Raw genomic sequence first — 25,344 nt, 5'->3', positions numbered from 1 at the left:
CTTAAAAAGAATTGCAGAGCAACAACTTTAGCAACACGTACCTTTAACTTCTAAATACCTACAGTCCAAAACCAAAAATACACATGCAACAGAATATATCCATCCCCTCCAACACTGAAATGGTACACATACGTAACTTACTCTAGAACTTGCTGCCAATTTGTACAATAAATTTTCAAATGTTTTCATTTACATGTTAATCTTGTGCTTATTAGTTAATATACTGCTTGCAGTAATGACAAGAACTCCCAGTGCACAGCTTTCCTGGTGCTATCATATAGAAATAACTTAAAAAATTTAAATATTGGAACTTAGCAAGTGATCTGATTTCTTCCAAGGAAATTATACCCTATTATAGCAGTTATACAAAAAGTACCTGAAGGTATCAAAATTTAAAGGTTACTAAGTTTCACCACATATTAAGGCCAAGTTATTAACTCATCAGAATTTGCAGGTTAAGCCAAATGTAATTTCATTCATACAGTACCACAAGACTAGTACCAGTCCATGTACTTTTTTCAAAAGACAAGAAGCAGCTCCATATTTCTCATGACTGCCATAAGACAATTGGCTATCACAGACCATACTACTAATACACAAGCAAGTCTTAAGACAAACAAGATTACTTTTGTGTTAATAGGTTAAACTAACCATAGGCTGTCCAACTTCTGAAAATTTCACTTTTATATCTTTTAAGTGTTTCAGGATTGGCTCATCATGTTCCTGTAAAGAAAACAGTTTACTCAGTTTTCATAACAATCAAGTTTACACAGGCTTAAGACCCCGCAGAGATAAAAAGCCATTATTTAGAATGAGCTTTTACACAGGGCAAGAACCTTGCTACAGCACTGAAACATTTTCATGAACATGACCAGCAGATGGCAACAACGGCTGTACAGAGTTTCTACTGCAGTACACAACACAAATCCATGCAACCACCAAGTACGTTTTTCAGCAGTATCTAATACACATCTCATATGCATACTCCTATAAGCAACAGTGTAAATAATAAAGTAAAATAAGTTCAACACACACAGTAAGAAGGTATTTCAGAGTGCTCTGTGCTCTCAGTTTAATAAAGTACCAGAGGTGACATTCAAGTACTTCTTCCATTTTGCTCTCCAGACACACGCAGTAACATACTATTTCTACTCTTTTCTTAAAAACACTTGGATTGAGGACTAATGCAACTTTAAACAAGCCCAGGTCATGACCTACCTGAACCATATCACTGAGCAAGTCCACGTTCTTGAATACTGTCAGCCAAAACTCAGGAATTCCTTTAGGGTCTTCTTTTTCTTCATCTTTTTTTTCCTCTTCAAGTTTGGCTCTCTCTTTCATTTCCTCCTTGATGGAATAAAAATGTTACGTTTTCTTCATTTCAAGAATGCTCACAAGGTTTGTTAACAATTTTATGCTGATACCAGTACAAGTTTTATGTGCATGCTTTAAGCAATCATTAAGAATCATTATCAGCAAGTAATCATTATGCACCCCTATTTTTTTTGAACTTTCACTACTGCATTGAATCTTGCTTCACACTACAGCTTGAACTATTGATGAGACTCAGTTAAGATACTCACTGAAATTTCTTCCTCAACGTCTGCTTTCCATTCACACTCTTCCTCTGTAGGTTCATAAATTGCATTGATGATTTCACTTCGCTGGAAGATTAAACCAAAAACATTTTCACATTTCCTAGTCACTGCAACCAGAAATACCCTAATCATTAAGTTACACAATTAGAAATACATTAACTATTTACCCAAACTTTTTCCTCTGGCCCCTAGAAGACAACTCAGCAGTTACAAGCTTTTCAACACACTAAAATAAGCACTGAAGTTCCAGAAAGGTTATCATACCATCTGACATAAGTTCAGTTAACAAGAGGAGGCCTGGTATATTGAAGTGATTTTGGTAACCGTGGAACAGACCAAACCTCTCTCCCCCTTAATCTTAGTCAATATTCACATGGATGGTAAAATTGTAACAACTGAATTGAATGGGCACATATGAGACCAAAGTAATTCAAAATATAAGCCTTCAGTTAATATTCCCTTGTGTTTTAGCTACAGCTTGTAAGCACAAATCAGATTAGCATTAAAATACCTTGTCAAATAAGGGCTGATAGAGAGCAGCATACTTTCTTTCCAGCTCATGAACTTCCTCATAGAACTTTGCTTCTATCTGCGCACACTGAACCTGAAGGTTCTTGAGAGCATTCACACGTCTTTTAACAACTTTAGGCAAGCTGAAAAATTCAGTGACAGAACCGTTACTAACACCGCATTCTAAGCACATATTGACCCCTCCTCAACCAGTCCCCTTTCAAGTTAACCAACTAGCATCAAGACAGATTTTATACTTTATTTTAAGCTTTAGAAAGCTGTGCAAATCTAAACTATGACCCACTGCACCATGCAGATTAAACCTGTTAGCATGGGCTCTTAGAACTGAGGCTTAACCTCAGTTAGAGCCAGAGTATTCCAAACACCTGGGTCAATCGTGAGACAAAGCTAGTTTTAGTTTTACATTGTCAATGAGCAGTACAGTAAACTTTCACTAATTGGCTTGGTTTTATGAAAGAAAGGTCAAGGCAATTGAATTATTCTTTGCCAAGAAAGTTATCTCCAAAATTCACATTTGTTTCACTGAGGAAAGCAGCTGGTACTACTGTCTTGTAACATATTAACTGTCACTTCCAAAATGAACAAAACCAGTTTTGCTAAATGAGCCACTGTATTATACATGTGTAAAAGGAAAGCAATTAATGCAATCATTATAAACACTTGTCAGCTACACTCTTTAATGCTACTTCCACTTTAGTAAGCTATGCTAACACAGAGTTACTGTAGCCTTGATGTAGGTAACTTTTGTCCTACTGATAATGGGGTAGACTGTCAGCCATCTCCACTGCTTGTGAGGTGAGCCAACCTCCAGAAGATTACTTCTCATTTAAGCAATTGTGCCACATTATTTAGAACACAGTAGTAAACAAATGCTTTTAGGCATCGTTAGGACAAGGATTAGAGGAAGTAACCAAGAATGCATTAGCTCAGTTAAACACCGAAGGTTCATATTAACCAGTAAAGCTATCTTACTTCTATCAGGTAGGACAAGGACGTGCTACAACATCCTTGTTCACTTTAACACACAGACCCCTTCTCCCCGACAGCTTTATGCTCAACATGAATATACCATTTCTGGTTACTAAGATAACATGCTTATCACCATTAAATCAAGATTTCCCTTAACCTTTCAATTTGGGCAAAAGTACATCTGCTACACAAACTATGAAAAACACTTAAATTTAGACATGTATGCTTATAAAGCTTGGTAACATTCTTGTTATTCTAACATTCTTCCAGTCAAGTTCATCACTTGCTGCAATTTTATCTTCAAGTACAGTATCAGAACTAACACTGATTTAAATAGCAAGTTCAGTTAAAGAAAAAGGTGTTAAGGAAGAAAATTAACATGACTGCACAGGTAAGTCATACAATCACCCATAATGCCACACACACATATAGACTAAGAGTACTGGTCCTAGCAATTCCATATAAAGCACTACGAAATTTCTAGGAGGTGGTGCCGTACATGCAGTCTGTCCAACTCCAGTATATCAGAGTAAAGATTTTAACCCCTTTATTAGAGAATCTAGATTCTCTTGCATGTGTCAAAGCTACATTTCATTACAGTCCATGCCAACTAGTTAAAATTTCAAAAGCTGTACATCCCACTACCTTTACAAAACTCTGTACTTATTTAAAAAGTAGCTTCATGAAAGAGACCACTCTTACAAGTAAATCCAAAATGGAGAAGCAGACCAAGAAATGTGAACTGGACTGCGCAAGTACAACACAAGTAAAAGCCGTCTGCTCTGAATACAAGCCACTAGATCACACAAGAATACAAACTCCTGCAAGCAGTTGAAAGAAATTATACTCAATGAAAGTAAGTTTCATGAAAATTGTCCAGGCACAGGTGAAGTAGTAAATTGTTGGACAGCTGCCAAGCAATTAGCAGATTCTAAGCCTGAGCAGACAGTTGTTTTCCTAGAACCTATTCAGTTTCCTCCCAGCTTATGCATCTAGTTTCTTAACAGCCTATGTAACAGGCTTTTAGGATCCCAGATTTCTGCTGACTTCAGGGCCATCTCAGTGTCTAGACTCTGTAGACAAATGAGCTCAAAGTAATACTTGGGAAGACACGTAAGAGGCACCTGTAAAGCCTGGTTAAGTCGGCATGCATATGTTGAGAAAGTGCAGATTCAAGTTACACACATTTTCCAGTTATTTCTGCATTGCAAGTTAGGTAAGCGTTTAGTACACTACAAAGTTGCAACACTTTTCTGATAGAGAATGCACTACTGTACTTGGATTTGATGAAGAAATGGTACAGTATCTTAGAGAGCAGTTAACTAGAAGAATGACATGTAAATCAATGTTACCACTTCTGTTCACTTCCTTAGATCAAGAACCTGAAAGATTTAGTAGAGGTTAATCTGTTGAAAAACTGAGGAAAAATATTGGGTATAGAAAATCTGTAGTGTACAGTACCTAGAAAAGAAAGAACTTGGGTACCCTTTGACTCCATGCTCTTTCTTAGGCCAGTATTTATTAGGGAAAGCTGTTAAATCTGTTTTTCTTCCATGCTATCATCTATAACAGGAAAGTGGCAGGAGTAGCAGCAACAGCTCTTACTCGGCAGCAGCCTCAGTTCAAGTCAATAGCAACATAGGACACTACCACCGCAAGACAGTTGTATGCCTCAAAATTCCTGTGGATGTGGTGAAATGTTTATACACAACCACAACATACATAAGAACCAGAAAATTCTACCTGTTAATGCAGATCAAGAAAATGTTAGCAAGGGATTGTTCCAAGTTTTGGTATGTAAGGAGACCATGTGAAGTACTGATAACATTCCTAATTTTGTTAGCTACTGGTTACACACTAACCAAAAAATGTCTATATTTGAGACACTGGGTCGCCAAGTATTTGTCCATACTTAAGAAAACTGACATTTCATGATTAAAGCAAAGCTGCAAAAGATACTGCAACTACCAGGAAAGTATCTTTTAAAACTGTGCTTTTAAAACTGTGCCATATTGCAACTGCAGGGGACAGCGTCAGCCACTAAATATTAGCATTTTTTCCTTGATAAAAGCCCAAATAACCCTTCAATTGTGAGATATACTACAGACAGACTATATTAGCTTTCCGGCTATCTGAGCAGCACAGTTGTTTATGACTATTAATGCTACAGACGATACTGTTCAGAAAGCAAAAGAACCATTTATACCACTCTGCTCATACTGAACAAATACTGTACCTTTCTATGTATCCTGTAGATGTTCCTACCAGACCATCAAGTCTTTCCTGAAGGGCTGCCAGAATCTGAGGGTTTTGCATCATCTGCACAGTCAATTGCCGAGCTAAATTAAAAAAGAAAATTATGAAAGATGCACTTTACACTTACAAACTAATCTGAAAAAAATTACTTAAACACTACAAAAGAGCATTATGTTTACTGTGTATACACTTACAAAAAGAAACACAGGCAAAGTAGTATTTCAAGAGCCTCTCCATTTTGGAAACATGGATCAAATCCATCCCATTCTGAACACGGAAACAGCACCTGGATTAAAATGGCTGCTACTCAGCAAGCTGAGCTTTTTTGTTAAAAGGGGAGGTTTTATACAATGCCCGTAAAGCATCATTTTTGCCTTGACCGCTTTTATTTTGAATTAATTACGGAAAGGCAAGATAGAACAATTTGTGCTTTTAACTTTAAGGGAATAAAAACTGGAATTGGGATTTTCATTCCATTTAAGGTAAATGGAAAGAGACAGGACAGTTTCAGACTTGGATTTAACACTGCTTTAGAAATTATTTTCCTAATTTTTCCTGCAAAAGAACAAATTATTCATTAGAATAGTCTGACACATTTTTTACTACAGAATATCAGTACTAGGTCCTTGAAGTCTATCATCTCTAAAAAACACTGTCCAAATGGGAAACTTGTTTCAAACTACAAGGTAGAAGTATATTTAGAAAAAAAACAGGGATTCCTAGCCTAAGTGGTTTTTTTATCCATATTAACAGCAACCATTTTACTTCAGCTCAAAATCTGTGCCTCAACCTGCAGAAATTTCACAACTTTGTATTTTTAATAAGAATTTATGAACAATTTTTATCATTCTGTTTTGCCCTCTTCCCCCATCCTCAGCATCTACAGATAGGCAAACAAGTACTTCGCACTCCTTGTAAGATACTAGGTATATACAGCATTCCTCTCACACATTCAGAGTGAAGCTTTTTAATCCTTCCTGATGCACAAAGCTTTTGGAAATAGCATACCATTTTCCATTTCTACACCCTTCACTACAGTAACCACACATGAATATTCTCTTCCATTTTTATGTCCTAGCACTGAAATTACATGCTGAAAAGTTGGGGGTTTTTTGATGTCTCTTGAAAAATAAGTGTCTTGTTTCTCCCTAATGATTGTAATCAGTTTATATTTTAGCAGTAGAAGCTGTAATAACTTCTCAAAAGGTACTACCTCACGTTAGTCAACACTACTCCTCTTATCAAGGTATCTAGTTTTCTCTGGTCTTATGATTCATTAATCTTTCCTATACACTTGAAAAAATACCCAGTGATGACATTTGAGTATGTTGCCAGTTATTCTTTATTACTAAATCAGTATACACATCATACACGTGGCATGACAATGCCAGCAGTCACATCCCCTTCAAACTGAAATGCAACCACATATTCTGTTCTGCAAGTTCTCGGTTGCATGAACACTATTTCTTCAAAGAGCTTTTTCCTGAAAGCATCAGTGCTTTACTTAGTGTCCACAAATGGACCTTTTTAAAAAAAATATTTTAAAATGGCATTATCTAGGTTAAAAAATGTAAATTAGTAAAATCTAAGGAAAAATTGTGCATTAAAAATACTTGAAAACTAGACAAGCAAGAATTACAGCCGTAAAAAAGCTGTTTAACACTGTGTCAAGTTTCGTTACTAATGAAACACGTTTCTGATTCATGGAAAGCAATTTCCCTTCAGGATTACAAATCACAGCCTGGTCAGGGTCAGATGGGACCTCTGGAGATCATCTAGTCCAGCCCCCTTCTAAAGCAAGTTCACCTAGATCAGGTTGCACAGAATAACATCCAGACGGGTTTTGAATGTCTCCCGAGAAGGAGACTCCACAGCCTCTCCGGGCAGCCCGTTCCAGTGCTCCGTCACCCTCAGGGTAAAGAATTTCTTCCTCGTATTCAGATGGAACTGCCTGTGGTGCAGTTTGTGCCCGTTGCCCCTTGTCCTGTCGCTGGGCACCACTGAAGAGTCTGGTCCAGTCCTGTTGACACTTGCCCTTAAGATATTTGCATACATTGATAAGATCCCCCCTCAGTCTTCTCCAGGCTAAACAGGCCCAGCTCTCCCAGCCTTATCCTGCTGATGGGTGCTGCAGTCCCCTCATCATCTTCATAGCCCTCTGCTGGCCCCTCTGCAGTGGTCCTGTCTCTCAAACTGGGAGCCCAGCACTCAAACTGGTGGACCCAGCACTCCAGGTGCTGCCTCACCAGGGCAGAGCAGAGGGGCAGGATCACCTCCCTCCACCTGCCGGCCACACTCCCCCTAATGCCCCCCAGGATCCCACTGGCCTTCTTGGCCACCAGGGCACACTGCTGGCTCATGGGCGGCTTGCTGTCCACCAGGGCTCCCAGGTCATTCTCCACAGAGCTACCTTCCAGCAGGTCAGCCCCCAGCCTGTGCTGGTGCCTGGGGCTGTTCCTCCCGAGGTGCAGGACCTTACACTTGCTTCTGCTGAATTTCATCAGGTTCCCCTCCACCCAGCTCTCCAGCCTGTCCAGGTCTCAGTGAACAGCAGCGCAGCCTTCGGGTGTATCAGCCACTGCTCCCAGTTTTGTATCATCAGCAAACCTGCTGGGAGTGTGCTCTGTTCCTTCATCCGGGTCACTGATGAGCAAGTTGAACAGGACTGGACCCAGTACCAACCCCAGGGGCACACCGCTGGCTACAGGCCTGCAGCTGGACTCTGCCACTGATCACAACTCTGAGCTCTGCCCTTCAGCCAGTTCTCGATCCACCTCACTGTCCACACATCTCACCCACACTGACTGAGCCTACCTATGAGGATGTTGTGGAGACAGTGTCAAACACCTTGCTGAGGTCAAGGCAGACAACATCCACTGCTCTTCCCTGGTCGACCCAGCCAGTCACTCCATCAGAGAAGGCTATCAGGTCGGTCAGGCACCATTTCCCCTTAGTGAATCCATTTTGACTGTTCCCGATGACCTTTTCCTCCACATGCTTCAAGATGACCTCCAGGATGAACTGTTCCATCATCTTTCCAGGGATGGAGGTGAGGCTGACTGGCCTGGTTTCCTGGGTCTTCCTTCTAGCCCTTTTTGAAGACTGGAGTGACACTGGCTTTCCTCCAATCCTCAGGCACCTCTCCTGTTCTCCACAATCTTTCTAAGATGATGGTGAGTGGCTCGACAATAACACCTGCCAGCTCCCTTAGCACTCAGCATCCCATTGAGGCCTGTGGATTTGTGGGTGTCGAGTTTGCTTAAGTAATCTCCATCACGATCCTCCTTGACCAAAGGAGATTCCTATAGTATAATTTCCCTTCAGATCCTCACCTACAATAGTTGGGATTAATCACTAAAAATACACATTATTCGTCTCTAGGTTCCTTTGGGACACCTGAATACCTACCTTTTAATTACTGTAAGCTGTTCTTCAGCTGACCAGTGTGCTCCCCAGAATTTTGCAACCCAGTTTTGATAATACTTTTTTCAATAGATATAGAAAAGCCTCTGACATCATCCTGAGCAAAATTATCCTACTTTTCTTCAGTGTTATTATTCTGTTCAAGCAATCACATAATGTGGTACTATCAGCAGTCCAAATAATATTATTGCAAAGATTATTAATTATTTCTCTTTTGGCTACTTGCTCTTCAGGTTCTATTTGTACCCCCTGTCTTTAACTACACGGCATGAGTAAGACTGTTCAGCACAGGCAGGACAGGTATTGTGATACATGTTCAGTTTTTCTTGAGGGAGGCAAAAAAAAAGATTTCTTGATTTTAAGAGCAATAACATTAAGTATGATTTTTGTTCTGCTCACAATCAAACAACTCAGCAGCAAATTACCAAGTAATTGATCAAAAAATGATATATACACACACGCACCTGAATTTTTTTCTACCCAAAGCTGCACATCGTAACAGCTTTTAACTGCTGTTAGTTTTAAAAGAATTAGTCACATACCAATAGTAACCCTTTCTTTTCCAGTTATACAACCTTACAGGTGGCCAGCACTGCCTAAACTGATACTAACTACGACTAAGATGAGTGACTGCAGACAATCAATAAAAATCACACAACTGGAAAAACAGTCCTTGCTTCAGAATTTAAATACAGTTGTGCATTAGTAGTTATGTTTTATCATTTCCTAATATATTGAGCAGTAAAATCCTTCTAGCACATTAATTAGAAAGCACCTATGCAGCTGCTTAGAAATGCTTGTTTTCAATGTTACCTTTGCTGTTGGCATCTTCACCAGTTTCTTCTTCTTCTACTTCTTCAACATCTTCCATATCCTGTTGATCAAGTTCAGACTGTTCTTTGCTATTAGGAATATTCAATAACAGTAGCAAGAAGTTAATTTTATAAAATACTATAATAAGCTTAAAGAGCCCAAATTAGAGATCATGTGGGTAGAAGCAAACTGTTGCATCAGTTTTTATCTATGACAAACTAGAAGTCTTAATAGCCAAGCAAAGCCAAATTTGCCTTCATAGATTCAAGTTTCACATTCAGCCATCTCAGAACAGTTTAAAGAACTAGCAGCTTTCCAGAATTTTGAAGATTCCTTTTTACAAAATAATTCCTTCAGTTCCTGTTCATATCAGCAAGTCAAAGCCTCCTTCTGCTCTACACATCCCCTTTATTAAAATGGGCAGGCCTTGAGAACTGAGGATAAGTTTACTATAAACTACACTCTGAACACCACAAAATACATGCATTTGAAGTATATAAAAAAACAGAGTAAAACAATAGTAACAGATAGTACTACAATTTTTTGCCCCCTAGAATTCCAACTAATTAGTAAGTTGAGTGGTGCCTTGTCCCAGTTTTAGGTTTACTTACAATTAAGATCACAAATCCATTTGGCATAAGCAACTAAAGCTTTTCTCCCACATACTACAAGCCTCAATCTTGCAAGTGCCAAGATCACTACCTAGACCCTGCCTATCAAGGATCTGCAGATCACAATCTGAAACTGTCAGAACACTTCAGTAACCTACCGATTTTACTTACTTGTCTATGTCTGCCATTCTCCCAGATTTCAAACCCTAGAGAAAAAAAAACAAAAACGTAAGAACAGCAGCATTAGACTTCACTTACAAGGTCTACAGGCAAGTGCCATAATACTAAAATGGAAAGAAACTCAAACCATGTCAGCCTTAAGAAACAGGATAAATACATAGCATAGTCTGAAGAGCAGTGTATCTCGCATGCACTTTTTGAGCTCTCACTCTACAGCATACAGAAATACTGCAAAACTTCGTTCTGGTTTAGAACCCGTAGACCTACTCACATAAATTTAAGTACAGTAAAATGCCATGTTGCCTTCTGCATCATAGGACTGTACTAATATCACAGATGGAAAACTAGTCCTGTCTAAATATACAATAGAAACATAACCTGAGGAAAAACAGAAGCAAAAAGTATGCTAGAAACCTTTTGGTAACTGTTTACTTATTTCCAGCATGTAATTGCAGACAGGGGATACTTGCAGCTAAATCGGTTTCTTTTAATACTAAAGATGCCTTTTTGTGGATTTACTTTTAATCTCAACTTTACAAAATCAATCCAAGTAGTTCCTCAGAATACCCAGAGAACTGCTACATTTAAAAAAATCATGCCAGGTGCCAAGGTATTTGACATGCCTAATTTCCACATCCTGAATTATCAGAATTTTCTGAAGTATCTCAGTATCATCATAAACACATTCCAGACACAGTAACTATATATAGTACATGTTGAGACTATGGCAAATCTCACACACTGTGAAGCACTTTCGTTCTCAAATGTATTACAAGATGAATAACCACCTTCCACCAGCAAAGCAGTACTTCAGAGTCTAGTCTCCAAGAAGATGTTTCAGGTAATTTGAAGTCAGAGACAATACCACACACAACAAAACACCATGTCATTACTGCTGACTTAGGTCCAATGGTTCAGGACAGCAAGTATTAAAAAATAATCCACTGGCCCAGGAAGCATAGAACCCACTGCTTTAGTGTCCCCATTTTAGCTGCTGTCTGGTAAGCTAAATAAATTCAAGTTTCCTTCAGGAAGTTCAACTCCTTATAACGTGTTCCAATGAAAATTTTAGTCAAATTGTTGGAGATTGTGTTCCAGAAAAAAATGGAAATTGCATTTGATCTGTCCAAAGTGTGTAACATGAGCACAATCGCAGTGAGATCAGGACATTAACAGTCAGTATGAAGAGACATGTTAGAATCTAGACTTCAGATTTTATCACCTACATTCTATGTAGATATAATCAAGCATCTTTCTCTGATGTCAGACTGATTTCCCAACAGTTACATAGGAAGGAAGTATCTGACATTTTAATTTAGGACGCAACTTTACAGTGCCAACTAAGTATTTAGGAGGCTGCATGCAATCAAGAAGGTTAAATTCCCTAGTATGCAGAAAAACTAGAGAACCAACTACCTGTTAATCTGTTTCAGACTTATAAATACGAGTATTTGCTATTCAAATAGAATGGCAGCACTACTGTAAACCAAAGTACATCTAACAATTCAGTTAAAAAAATCAAGGAATTCCAATAATGTTTTTGACTCATTTTAAGTTTCCTGAAATTCAGATCACATTTGTCTGCCCAGCAACTTCAAGTTTACATATGGATGTAAGCTGCCTATATAACAATTCCAGCAATTCTCAAAATATAGCATGAAGTGAAGATAATAGAAACTGAAAGCCTACTACAATTACAACTCACATTTACACATCTCCATATTTCTTGAGCAACATAATTAGCATTATTTCTGATTTGCAAGAGTTTATCAATGTACAATATGTGACCTTTTCCTTACAGATTTCCTCTTGAGTTATTCATGCAGGACCTTTTCAAGGAGACTGGCACAATCACTGTGCAAAAGAACGCAAGATGCACAGTTCACCTGCCTTTCACACACTTTTATGCAAATGTGACAGTGATCAGATTCACAAATTATTATTGCTCCTTGCAGAGACCAACATTTCCTCTTTCCATTCTCCTCCTTAAATATAGCTTCGCTTTCCATAAAATTAGAGGCAGTTCTTTCAACAAAGGTATAACCAATGACAACACAAACCTTGCAAACCTTATGGTGTCACCAAGCCAATAAGCTAAATGAAACAGCAGCTGAAACATCTCAGATACACATTTGCTGAAAGAGACTGACTTTATCACAGTTCAAATATTTTTTTCTAAATGAGGACATGAGATTTGCTATGATTAAGTCATGCTTAAAAACTTTAAGAAGTAGCCATCCCATCTTCAATACCAGCCATTAGCAGATGCATAGAAAAAAAAAAAAGCAATGACATAGCAAGAATTCCCTCAGAAGCTCTTCTAGCTTTCAATCCCATTTAGGAAAAAACACACTGGCTCAAGAAGTGAAGGTATATGAAATAAAAATGTATTATGATGTGGTCAAAAACTAGTCCTAACCTTGCCCTGAAACCATGCTGGTAAAATGATGTTATCAATCACATATCAAAGAGCTAAAATCCTGTTTGAGTTGCAACATTCAGTTCAGAGATCATAACTAAGATTTTTCTACACTGGCAACAGTGTGGCAGAGGAAGGTTCACCAGCATTCCTCAGTGGGTCCCTGTTTTCACCATTCTGAACAACAACCTATCATCGGCAACCTTCAACCTTCCACTCTTCACCCCTCTTTCCAGGATCGCTTATGACCATGCCAAAGGCACTCAGCTCAGGTACAGCACCTTGTGGAAGTCTAGCATCTGCCTGCCTCTCTCCTCTTTGCAAGGGGCAGTTACTCACCCTCTGCTTCCTGGCTTCTAAACAATCCATGCAATCACTGTGTGTTTTCCAACTATGGCCCAATTTACCAAAAGACTTTGAATAACATTCTTCAAAGATCTTTTAGAAATTAAAATAGACTGTATCAAGCAGCTGTCAACTTCAAAGCCTCCCTCCAGTGTGTTCCTATCTGCCTCATCCCATTTTCCCTATTCTCCTTGTGTCATCCTTTTTCACGTCTCATCCTTTCATCTTCCCTCCACTTTTTACACAACCCAGTATCAGAACATTTGCAGTTGGAAGAGTTCTTCTGCAAACTGAGGAGATGCTACTGTTAGTCATGACACTGTCATCTGCCAGCTCCAGACAACAGTTTTTGCATGAGGAGACTACAAGGCACTATGCCACCAGAACTACACTGGCAAGCATTTAGACTAATCTGTGCAATCCACTAGCATGGATATATAGTTGTATCACATTTAGTTTATCTTCATTTACTTAAACAACCATAAGCTTCTCTGCAAACACTGTTCTACTGGCAGAAAAACTGCCGAGGCAGAAAAGCACTGAGAAAATGCACTAAGAGCAAACAGCCTCCACTATTTTTGCACAATGCCTAATACAATGTCCCAGTCTAGTATGTAGAGTTTTACTCTGTGTGGATACAGTATGTACCATGAAGAGTAATACTAAAACATATCACTGCAGTATTTCGCAGTATCTCCCCAAACACTAAATCCTTGGATATAGTACTCTATCACTCAGCTTTCTCAAGAAAGATGCAGTCGTCCTTCCCAATTTGTTTCATAGGTGCATTTAGAATTGTGAACAGCAGCTGCACCTTGGCACGTGAGCAGCAAGAGGCATTCTATTCGTGTCACTCCTGGAAGAAACAAGTTGACCAGTCATCAGCGCAGGATTACAACAAACCTGGCTACAGTTGGTGTGTTACTTCAAGCCTTGCCATTTAAGTGATTGCTTTGGACTGAGATACTACTTGGAATCTAGGCCTCATGACTGCAAGAAAAGGCTTATGAGTACTAACAAAGGGTATCTTCCTCCTTGTGCAAAAGCCAGCAGGCAAATAACCTCATTTATTAAACATTCTATTTCCCTGTTACTTAAACAGCTACAGCCAGTAGCACTGCATTATGGTCAAATACAGAGGTGCCCGGAGGCTTCACTCACAAAGTTTTGCTGCTCACTGGAATAATATGCAGAGGAAAATAGTTATCTTTGCAGGGTTTTAAGGAGAATGCATAGGAAGTTCATGCTACAAAAAGGAAGCAAAAGCACAGAAAAGCAAGCTGCAGTGCCAGTTTTCTAAAGGCTAAATCTTAAAACCTCTTTCATACAGGTAGCTTAAATCACAACCCTGTCTGCCATTACAAGAAACATGTTCTTTTCAAAATGGAAAGCTTAGGTCAAAATGGAAAGCTTAGGAGACTTAGTCCAGCGCAGGCTCAGCCACAGTTCTGAGTGCATCCTGGAGAATCACTAAAAATTAGCAGAACTCTTAAAAATTTATTACCAAAACACTATGAAATTTTGCTTATTTTATAATGTTTAAAGGACACTTCACCTCTTAAATCTGTCATGTTTTATAAGAAATGTAGTTCAATACATGCAGAAACTAGCAATGATATTGCCATGTGTTCATCCTCAAGTTACCAGTTAGTAAGCTTTCAGTTTTCAGGGGTGATTGTTTCTTCACTAAAAGTGACTTTGCTCAAGTGAAGACAGAAACACAAACTGTAAATAGTCAGCCCTTCCCAGTCCCTCCTTTTTTCCCAGTTTGCCTTTATCCACACAGAAACCAGTCTGAGCTTGCACAGCAGCACTAGCTATATTACTGCAGCTAGGACACAAACGGTCTGTTGAGAAGCCTTTTCTTTTTGAGTATCAGCTTTAAGTGACCCAAGTAAGCATGCCAGCATTAGATTACCCTGACACCCGCTCAGCCTCAAGACGACAGGTTATAGTGAGGTGAATTAGGAGTCAGCTGAGGAGGCAAGACATTCCTGAGACACAGTTCCTCCAGCAAAACAACAGCTTTTTTGCACAAGCCCTAAGGCTGGCAGGCCGCCAACAGATCTCAGCTGTTCAGCATCTCTGTGGATACCATACCACACACCATACCCATTCCCTCCCTTTCAGGAAACACCATTTCCCCTTCTCTAGACACAAATTTCTCACACAATTAGCTCGCAATAGCAAGTAGAAGAAATTTCTCAAGTAGTTCAAGGGACACAAATGGGCTTTTTGAGGACACTGGACCCAAACTACAGCCAAGCCTTGTTTACTCACGTCTTTAAAAGAAACATACCCTTGATGCCCAAACGAATTTCCTCAGTAGTCAGTAATTCAGAGCACTGCAAATAAGTCAGCCTATCCACAGAATAGCATTATCAGCCTTTTTCTGTCCCTGGCAAGCCTTGGGCAACTGAAAGCAATACATTAACAGAAAATACCTAAAACAAATGAGCCCTATGTGGGATTAAGAAGCTGCAACACAGGACAATGAACTAAGTGGACTAAGTTAGATGTCAGGGAAAAAAAGAGAGGTCCAGCTAGAGGACAGCTAGTTGTATAAAAAAAACTATCAGGATTAAGTCCTGTAAGCTATTTGCAATGCCTGCAGAAACCACAGGTGCCAGACAAATGACATCATACCAGCCAAGTTCAACTCTTACTAGACTGGGAAACTCAAGAGCAATATATTCACCGAAAGCTACTTCAAACTGATGTTCTTGTCTAGCATTCCAGGAGGGCAACTTTTAACATTTTCCTTCATACATTTAGCACCCAAAAAGAAAACAAAAATAAAAATAGTAGTGTAAAGATACATTAAAAGACATTATTTGACAGCAGGTGTTCAAAATAACTGGAGTAGTTTGCTCACAACCACTAAGAGAGGGTTTTAACTTTGAAGTGCCAAGATGCTCTGCATAGTGCAGTTTCATTCACATCAATGTCAGAACTGGGTGAACTGTTTAAAGAGTGCACAGTACATAGCACAGAGTTGCACACTTCAAATTTGTTGGTACCAAGACCTGAAGAAATGTATCTATCATTTCACATCTGTTAGCAGAAGATATGGTACCAACCACCATACAGGAAAACTGTTATGAGAAAGGATCACAGTTCAGTAGTAACTAGGAGAGCACTTAGCTCCTTTTCAAAAAGTAGTAATTAAATAACGTATCAAATTTTAAAATGTCATTTCAAAAGGTAATCAAGCAGAAGACCAAGTGTTTCCTTTTCACTTGTGTGATCAAATTCATGAAATAGATATTAACATTAGCATGGAAACTGGCCATGAAACAAGGGATATTGTACTAATTATCATGGCAGATAAGCAAATTGTTACAAACTGATTACATCATTCATATTACAGAAAAATATGCCTTCTTAGGAAATTTGAAGGTCAAAAAAAAATAATCAATCTCAATTAAGTGAGCAGGGTAGTCCTATGCTGGATAACCATGATACCACATCTATTTGACGAAAGACATTATCAGCCACTGAACTCTCCAGAGAATTTCCTTTTATTAGTGCCTCAAAGTTCTTCTGCTAACAAAAGATTTCTGACTGTTAACATAGGAGAGCAAAAACTGACAAGATTAAATTTTCAAATCTAGAGTAGATAATTAAGATTTTCTGCCTAAATACAAGCACAGAAAACAAGAGAATGAAATAATAAACAAGATAGTACTAATATAAGGGCAATCAAGGCCTGATAAAAAGACTTAAGGAGCTAATGGCCAATGGAAGCAATGAATACAGGTTCCTCAATACACCAGCAAGAAGGTGCTGCTGGACCCTTGCAGGAACTAAAACAACTGTTTCGTTGCAATTGATTGTGTAAGCACCAACTCATCCACTATGTCCAAAGGACACGCACAGTCAACAGCAGAAACACTAACTGGCATGGTTATGATACAGGAGAATCTTCAACAGATGCTTGAGTAAGGCCTTCTGGACCAAGAAATTCAGATGAGTAGTGGTGTTTCACAAAACACCCTCAGAATTTTTAGCTACATGCAACTGTTAAATTGACTAAGATGGTAAACACTCACACTACCCCAAGGGAGGTATGCCCCCTTCATAAAAGGAACAGCAAGTTTCTCTGCTTAATCTTCCAGCCAGCTAAAGCCAATGTAACTGGCAAATGCTGCTGGAAAAGCTTATCATGGTTCTTCCTTAGCTATGCACACTGTCTTCCTTTCATCAGCAATGTCTGAACAGCTGTAAAGCAGGAAAAAAGTGCTAGGTATTTCTCTGTACAGGGCTAGGCCTGCAGTTGCATGAGTAACAGCAGAGCCAAGAGGTGGTAGCCACCACAGGCAAGTACCTTTTATATAAAAGCTCATGAATAGGGTTAGGCAAGTTTGAAGTTTCTGTGAAACTGTATGCCACATTTTACCTTGTGGTAAGATGGCAAAATTCAGAATCTGTAAAGAATAAAAACACTAGAAAATGATAATGCTGAACCTAAGTAACACAATTAATTGAAACTGACTGCTCTTTCCCCTTAAGAGTGGTATTTTTTTTTTGCTCTTCCTAATAATTCCCGAGGTAAAATCACAAACTTCAGCCATTTGCCAATGCAACTATTCCACTAGGGCTTGCAGGCCTCTGCACATTACATGTTATGGCATGAAAACACAAACTTTCCACGTTTCAACTTTCAACTGCTCTACAACTTGCATGAGAACGCCAGTTACATGATGGGAAAAACTGAAATTCTTCAAAACAAAACAGTTACTAGTAACCACAGAGTTTGTTTCATTCATGTGGAAATACTTTCTAACGCTTGCCCCTTAAGTAGTTTTTAAATCAGGAAATTAAGACACAGTCAACAAATACTAAACTCTATTTTTGCAGCACTTTAATTTTACATAGTGCGAGTTTACTCTTGCAGCAAAAAATAGTCTCCATCAGGAAAAGGAAATTGACTACAGAATTACAATTTAAAATTAGGACTGAATTTTATCTGCATGTTTGTCTGTGCTACCGATATGAGCTCCCTGATCACATTCTAAAAATAGGGTAATTAACACACAACATGGCCTTTGTTCTGGATGCCAAGATTCTGTAGCAGAAAACATACAATTTCTATTTAGAACAATCTCTTATTATTAGAAAAGTAATACAAAAGTTTAAATTCAAATCTGAAAAACCTAAACAAGGATTGTTGATTTTTTTTTTAGAACAAACTAATCAGTATAGCTTGTTGTAGTTTCTCCTTTCTGTCACTGACAATGGAAAAACAGCAGCCATCCTAAAGGGCTGAAAATCTTTGTATCCAAAAATATATTTAAGATTTCCTAAGAGTATTTCTATATACAGTCCATGTTGGTACAAGTATTCAGTTTGTTAAAAAGTGTCAAAGTAATACAAAAACTGTGTTTTAACAAAATTACTTCAAGTAGCAGCATACATTTTAACAGTTTAAAAGATCAACTTGTGCATGCCACATCAAACAAAGGAAAGAAGTGTCAGTTGACTACTGAGATTGTCACAAACAGCCACATTGGCAGTTACACTACTATGTGCAAGACACACACTGCAGCATTAGTTTTCATCCAGTTTGACTTAAACGTCTAAACATCCCTATCTGAAAAGAAAGTTAAACACTGAAAAATGAGGTTTCAAAAGCATGGGGTTTGCTGGAACATCCGATGAATGCAGTATTTTAAATTCATTCACTCCCCAAGAAGCCACTGAAATCCCTAAAATGTATTTAGCAACTCTTTTGTTAGCTTCAGTTCATTGTTTTTTCCATGGAAACAAAGCCATTACTAAACTGCAAACCTTTAAACACAGTTTTCAACTAACAAGCTAGCATTCACTAAAAAAGGAATACAACAATCATCTATCTAACACAGTTTTGGAGGCTGTTAGGGGTGAGATGTTACAATTGGTCGTAATACCTAGAAAAAATATACACATGGTTATGGTTTCAGTAAGTCACTTTCAAATTAATACAGGTGCAGAGTCTAAAAAGCATTTGTAAACATATACTACACCTGTAAAAGAGAACTTAAGCCAAAGAACTTGAGCCCTATTTACAAAGTGATCTTCAAAAACTTTTTCTGGTTGGCACTAGCAGAAGTAGCCAACACCTGCATAACAGTGAAAAAGGTGATAAAAGCATCAAGCAGCCATGCCACAAAGATCTCACCACGTCAAAAACAGTGACCACATTTCTGATTATGGTACCTTGCACACACAAGGAACAGAATAAAGCACTACCAGCTCATAGTTAACCATCTAAAGTTAAGATGAGTAATTTCCAGAACTGTAATATCACAGAATTACGAGATGCTTCAAAGTTGATCCAAGTGACTCAAAATAAATAGTACTAATATCTAAAGTAACATATATTAAAAGAAGCAATTCAAGCTAATTAGAATTAAAAGGTAAAATAAATTGCTGTGTAAAGACACAGATAGAATTGCATGCAGCCCACTGAAGACTTCTACTCGACATGCAGAAGTAGTCAAGATCTGAAATGAATCCACAACGACTAAAACACACAATGCAAAATTGTCACATGCTTCAGTAATGTATCCTATATTCACTGCTGAACACTGCAGAAGAGAGGCTGAAGACCCAGTAACATGAATACCCGAGGAACAGAAACAGTTTAAATTTACATTAATAGTATTTGAGAGGCGAAGAATGAGAAGTGACAAAACCCAAGTTAAAAGGTGTTCAGAAAGAACTGATTAAAAGTTGGTTTGGATGTAAACAATTAATTGTTTTATTTCATGTCACATCCCAACTTAACCTTTCAATGCTTAAGTCAGGATTTTAACTGGAGCCAGAACTAACAGGAAACTTTCCCTCACGAGCTAGTCATCCCACAAGAAATATGAAAGAACTGCCCCTCCTTCCTTTGCAACATCACATATTAAACAACAACTAGATAAAGTAGTGGCCTGAACTAACCTTGCTGTTCAGCAAAGACAACAACCATTTATGATTCTAACCTGGGCCTTAGAATCCTGGAGGCTTGTTCCATTCCAAATTTCAGTCACCTGCTTAATCAAATCCCTTAATCAGAATTTCCAACACTTAATGAGAATAATTCTAACATCTCTCAGGTTTTGGGTGAAGGTTTCTTTGTTGTTTGATTGTGATTTGGCTGGTGGTGATGGGGTTTTTTTAACAAGATGAAGTGTCAAATCAGCACCTGAATGCTTCATGGCTCCAGATATGAAAATTTCTGTTTCTGGATGTATCTAAAAGAAAGCTACTAAGGATAAACTGCTAATATTTCATTCTAAAGTCTACCAAGACCAGGTGAAACAGCTGATGTGCAACTGCCTGTTCATTACCTCAAGTTAAGCTTTAAACTGAGACATCACCATTGTAAACTATGTCTGTGCAGATGTACATTCAAGCACACACTCAGCCTTCAAATGCATCTGTGTTCTCCAGTACCAAAATCTAAACAGCTTTCCATTTAGGAAGATATCCAGTCTAACCTTTGACAGTAGTTAAGGTGCAGATTACAATTTGTTAATACGTGAACTCATTTAAAAGATTACTCTTTAGGGAGAACACTGATTACTTCAAATCTTCGATTATTTATATTTTAAAACTAAATATAAGTATCAAAAGTAAATTAGCAAAGTCTTTTTTTTTATGCAGTTGAAGTTTTGGTCTGCAGCACATGTAGACTTCCTGAAAACTTCGGGTTAAAGTTATCACTAAATACAGGAGGCCATATCTGTAACTAAGATTTTTCCCTTTGCATTAACTTTGATGAGTGTAGGAAGTCCTCAAAAACCTCATGCATTGCTTCTAAATCGCTTAATTTTTCACAAGGTCGTCAAATGAATCCCAAGCAACTTTTGTGATGCCTTCCAGGCATGTCTGGTTTTCTAGACAAATACATTACGACACCAGACCTACTCTCCAGATTAACAATGTTAGGTGATGAGGAACCGCACTAACCTCTGAGCTGAGTGAAGATCAGCTAGATTGAATTAACTTTAATTATCATCACTTTTGAGCTTGAAGTAATTTACAAATGAAAATTGACCTATAAACATTAAACCCATCATCACAACCATTCCTCAGATTAAACACCACTTGCACAATGCGATTCTGCTCTATTATTTACTCGCTAGTTTTCTAATGAGAAGCTAGAGTGGAACACAGTCACCCAGACAAGAAGCTAACTCAGAAGACTCATCAGCTCTAGTAAAATACAACCAGCATTAAAAAGTCTTGTTTCTGCCTGCAAAGTACTGTCATCTGTGTAAGTACCTACTAGTACCACACAAAGAGCAAAGCACTATCAGTTCACGGAAAAACCCAGAGCTAAAGTTCTACTGAGTGTATACACAAATGCAGAAAAATGAACAGGCATTTAAAGAACACCTGCATCTCCATTTTCTGCAATCTGTCCAATTCCTGAAGTTTCCCTAAAAGTAGTAAGAATCAGATGTTTAGTTCAAGATACAGCATGTTTGCAGCTGTATCACAAGAACCTGAAGATGAACTGGGTTACAGTCATATTAACAAAAAAGTGTAGATACCATAGATACATTCATTACACCCATTACTGGCACAAACTGGCTTTCACCAAAGGATTCAATCAAAAATTCAAAATACAAGATGCTCGTCTTATTTCTCCTGAGATTCTTCACTACTGAAATTCAAATCCTAAAGTTATTTTATTCCCTTAAGAAATACAGTATCTGCCACAATGAGTTAAGTTCACTGTGTTACAATTGTTTCAACTTTTAGGAGCTAAGTAAATAAACAGATATGTACCAATGCGACTAACAGTGCAGTAAGCCAAAATTTCCTTTAAGATCTGGAGTTCTAACACTGTTCCACAGCCTGGAAGACTCAGGTCTCACTCAGGGTTGTAAAAACTCTGTTAAGAAAGCTTCATAACATACGTAACCACAATGCCTGGCTTTCAGTTTCACTTGTGCACACATATTCATTGTCAGTTATGCAAGGAGCTAAGAAAAAACCCACACCAACAGACTACCCATTTTGAGGGTGCTCAGTACGCAGATCACCTTAACAAGTCCCCTGCCTGCTCCCAGGAACATTTTTTGAGTGAGGTGGGGCTAGATGAAGCACAAGAACGGCAAGAGCATGACTGTGCTGCGCACACACAGCAGTACAGCAGATCCAGCAGTATTGGCACTTCCTGTAACACTGGGCTGGCGGCACAGATGCAGCACGGTACTTCTACGCACTTCCAGCAGTCCCAACACTCACTTCCCAGTCCTTAAACATCAGAAGAGAGCCACAGGCTCTGAAAAACACCAGATCTACCACCTGTGCACAAAATCCTTATTCTACAATCCTCTGTCCTCAGAAACCAAAACACATGATATGGAAAACCTGCCACAAAACTCAAACTTTAAGTGGAAGGATGGGAGACAGCTAGCATGTTATCAGTCTCACAGGAGTACATACAGGAGTATATATATCAGTCTCACAGGAGGGCCATACAAACAGAAGATGAGGTATCAATGACCTGTTCTAAGCACTCATATCTACGTTTCAGGTACCTGAAGCCTGAGCAGCCTAAACTTTTGTCTGGTACAGAGGCATCCATGTCACTAAAATGTGAATGTATGCAGGTTTCAAACCCTATTTTGCCCTAAGAATTAGGATAATTACTAGATTTACAAGACACTGGAAGCCAGTCAGCTGGCTTCAATCCTCGTACAGTGCTTTCCTCATTCTTTAAAGAGGGTACCACTGTAAAACAGACGCAGCAGGAAAGCTACTAACCAACAAGCTACTAACATTTTTGTCAGAAGCTACCTGTCAGCTGTACACAACCTTAGGCCTTAGCTCTTCTTTGGAGTTTTATCTCATGATTCAAATGGAAATAACCAGGTACTACCTCCTGCCCGATTAATATAACATCCACCAGCAGACAAAGTCCCAGCAGAGGTGGTGAGCAGAGGGAAGTATCTGTCATACCCTGCACTGCCAGTGCCCACTTCTCTTACCTTCCTCAGAGGAGCTAGAGAGCATGAAATGTACACCTATCTCTATAAGGCTTCAAACACAAATAGACATACACAAAACTGCCATGTGCCTGGAGATAAACTGTGGAAGATTCTGACATATTGCCACCATGCCACAGTCACGAGAAAAGGCTCATGTTTTCTTCTGCAAGCAAATAAGGCAGGTTTTGTATTAAATACTCAGAGGTATTGGCAGCGCAGGTCCCCTAAGCATGCAATATGGAGTAGATAGAATATGTTTTTTATGCAGATAGATCTACATGAATGCTAAACAGAAGCCAATGCTTCCATCTGTAGTTACTAGATCTTTCAGGTGGTTTCTTTGCCTTCCTTGGTGACAGACATCACGCACCTCTTGTACCTGCTACTGTGGACAATGGACACATCCACCATCAGGTGGAAAGCAAAGGCCTCAGCTTGGGCGATACCGGCTAGCAGGCACCCAGAGGAGCGACATGTTGAACTCCGGAGAACCGATGCACGCTCTCTCCTGAGGCAGGAAGCGAGCTGCCCGTCCCCTGGCTCAGTCTCTGGGTCCCCCTGCCAGCAGCCAGGGGCACAGCACAGCCCCGCCGCGGCTCCCCGCGCGGCAGCGAGAACAAGGCGGGGGGCCAGCCCAAGGCCACGGCGCGCAGCCACCCGCCGCCCCCTCCGCCATGTGCGCAACCACCGCCCTCCCCGCCCCCCACTCGGCCGCCGAGCCCGGCCGGCACCCGGCCCCCCCCGCGGCCGGACGAACACGTACGGCCCCGCTCCGCCCGGCGCGGCTCTCCGGCCCCGCCGCGGCTCTCCGGCCCCGCCGCCCTCCCCCCCTCCGGCAGCGCCGGGCGCGCCCCGCGGGCCCCGCTCCGTCCCCACGTGTTGCCGGGCGGACTCGCCTCCCCTCAGCGCCGGCCCGAGCCCCGCGGCCCGGCCTAGCTCCGCGGGAGGGGGGAGGGGACGGCGAGCAGCGCTCCCCGCCGAGGGGCCGGGCGGGCGGCGGCGCCCCGCGGGAGAGGCTCGGGGCGGCGCGGGCACCGCCGCCCCCCCACGCCCCGGCGGCCGAGGGGCCCCGCTAGGCCGGGCCGGCGCCCGCGGCCTCCCCGCGCGGGAGCGGGGCCCAAGCGCCCCCTGCTCGCTGCCCCCCGCCCGCACCCCCCGCCGCGGCGGCGGCGGCCCACGGCGCCCCTCCCGGTACCTGCGCGGGCCGGGGCTGGCGGTGACTCAGGAGCGAGGAGGAGGCGCCGCGCGGCTGGCGGTAAAAAGACCCGAGCTCCCGCCGCTCGCGCTCATATAGAATTAACGTCACCACGTAACCCCCCTCCCCCTCCCCCGCGCGCCCCGGGTCTCCTGGCAACGCGCGCGCGCACGCGCGGGCCCTCGCGCCGGCCGCACGCCCACCTCGGGCACGCGCTGGCCGTCGGCCGAGGCCGTTGGGGCCTGCCCGGCCGGAGCCCGCGCCGTACCCCGCTGCCGCCGCGTCGGCCGGGCCGCGCCGGGCGGGGAGGCGCAGAGGGAAGGCCAGGGGCGCGTCATCGACCGGGACGTGTGTCTTCTCACGTACCGCGGGCTGGTCCCTGTCCCCGCCGTGGGCCCGAGGGGAAAGGCGGGCGGGGTGGCACGGTGCCGGCAAGGGCATCCCCCGCGGGGCCGCCCGGCCTGGGCTGGGCTGCGGGCCCAAGAGCTGTTACGCCGCTCGGTGGGCCACAGCATGGCGCTGAAGGCACCCCCTCCTCGGCAGCGGGGTGTCGAGGGTGGGCCTGCGAGGAGCCGGCGGGTAACGCTACCCCGGCCGCTTTAGTGCTGCTTTAAGGACGAACCCGGGGGCGTTGCTGAAGGCACCTGCGCAAAAATAGAAGTTACTCACACAGGTAAACCCTATATGCACGGGCTACAGGTACCGCAAAACGCCAGTCAGCACTACCTTACCTTAAAAGCCCAAGCTGAAAACCACGGTGGTTCAAACGCTGTTTCATCAGAGTTTCGATTGTTCCTGCCTTGGCTGGGATGGACAGCCAGAGGCAGAAACAGCTTCAACCCTCCCATTTTAACTTGGTGTATTTGCCTGTCAGAGACCTAAGCAGCCTGGTTTCCTACAAATGCCTCTCATGCGTGACTGCCAGCTCTGAGTGAAGCCTTCCCTAAAACCCATTCCTTCCTTGGGTTTCTCTCCCATGCACATGATCTTGAGTAAAAGCATGGAGCATACTTGGAGAAGACACTAGATC

The 25,344-nt window shown here is 41.1% G+C and overlaps 1 protein-coding gene across 4 annotated transcripts in view; it reads right to left on the bottom strand.

Moving 5' to 3' along the window:
• The window catches only part of NAP1L1 (nucleosome assembly protein 1 like 1), a 31,857-nt gene extending 7,395 nt beyond the window's left edge, over window positions 1-24,462 (bottom strand). Inside the window, exons 1-8 of one of the 4 annotated variants that reach the window (XM_037388352.1) lie at window positions 24,315-24,462; window positions 10,373-10,407; window positions 9,591-9,679; window positions 5,335-5,437; window positions 2,110-2,251; window positions 1,584-1,664; window positions 1,219-1,347; window positions 652-723 (exon numbers count right to left, since the gene is read on the bottom strand). In XM_037388352.1, the coding sequence (XP_037244249.1) occupies window positions 652-723; window positions 1,219-1,347; window positions 1,584-1,664; window positions 2,110-2,251; window positions 5,335-5,437; window positions 9,591-9,679; window positions 10,373-10,389 (633 nt within the window). In that variant the 5' untranslated portion in view covers window positions 10,390-10,407; window positions 24,315-24,462. Of the gene's footprint in view, window positions 1-651; window positions 724-1,218; window positions 1,348-1,583; window positions 1,665-2,109; window positions 2,252-5,334; window positions 5,438-9,590; window positions 9,680-10,359; window positions 10,408-24,314 lie in introns of those variants that run through there. The other 3 variants (XM_037388353.1, XM_037388355.1, XM_037388356.1) reach the window with 3 other exon arrangements.
• Between the last annotated feature and the right edge of the window lie 882 nt (window positions 24,463-25,344).

Source organism: Falco rusticolus, chromosome 5 (assembly GCF_015220075.1).
Source record: "Falco rusticolus isolate bFalRus1 chromosome 5, bFalRus1.pri, whole genome shotgun sequence".
Lineage (NCBI taxonomy): Eukaryota > Metazoa > Chordata > Aves > Falconiformes > Falconidae > Falco > Falco rusticolus.
This window is presented reverse-complemented; position numbering and strand designations above follow the sequence as displayed.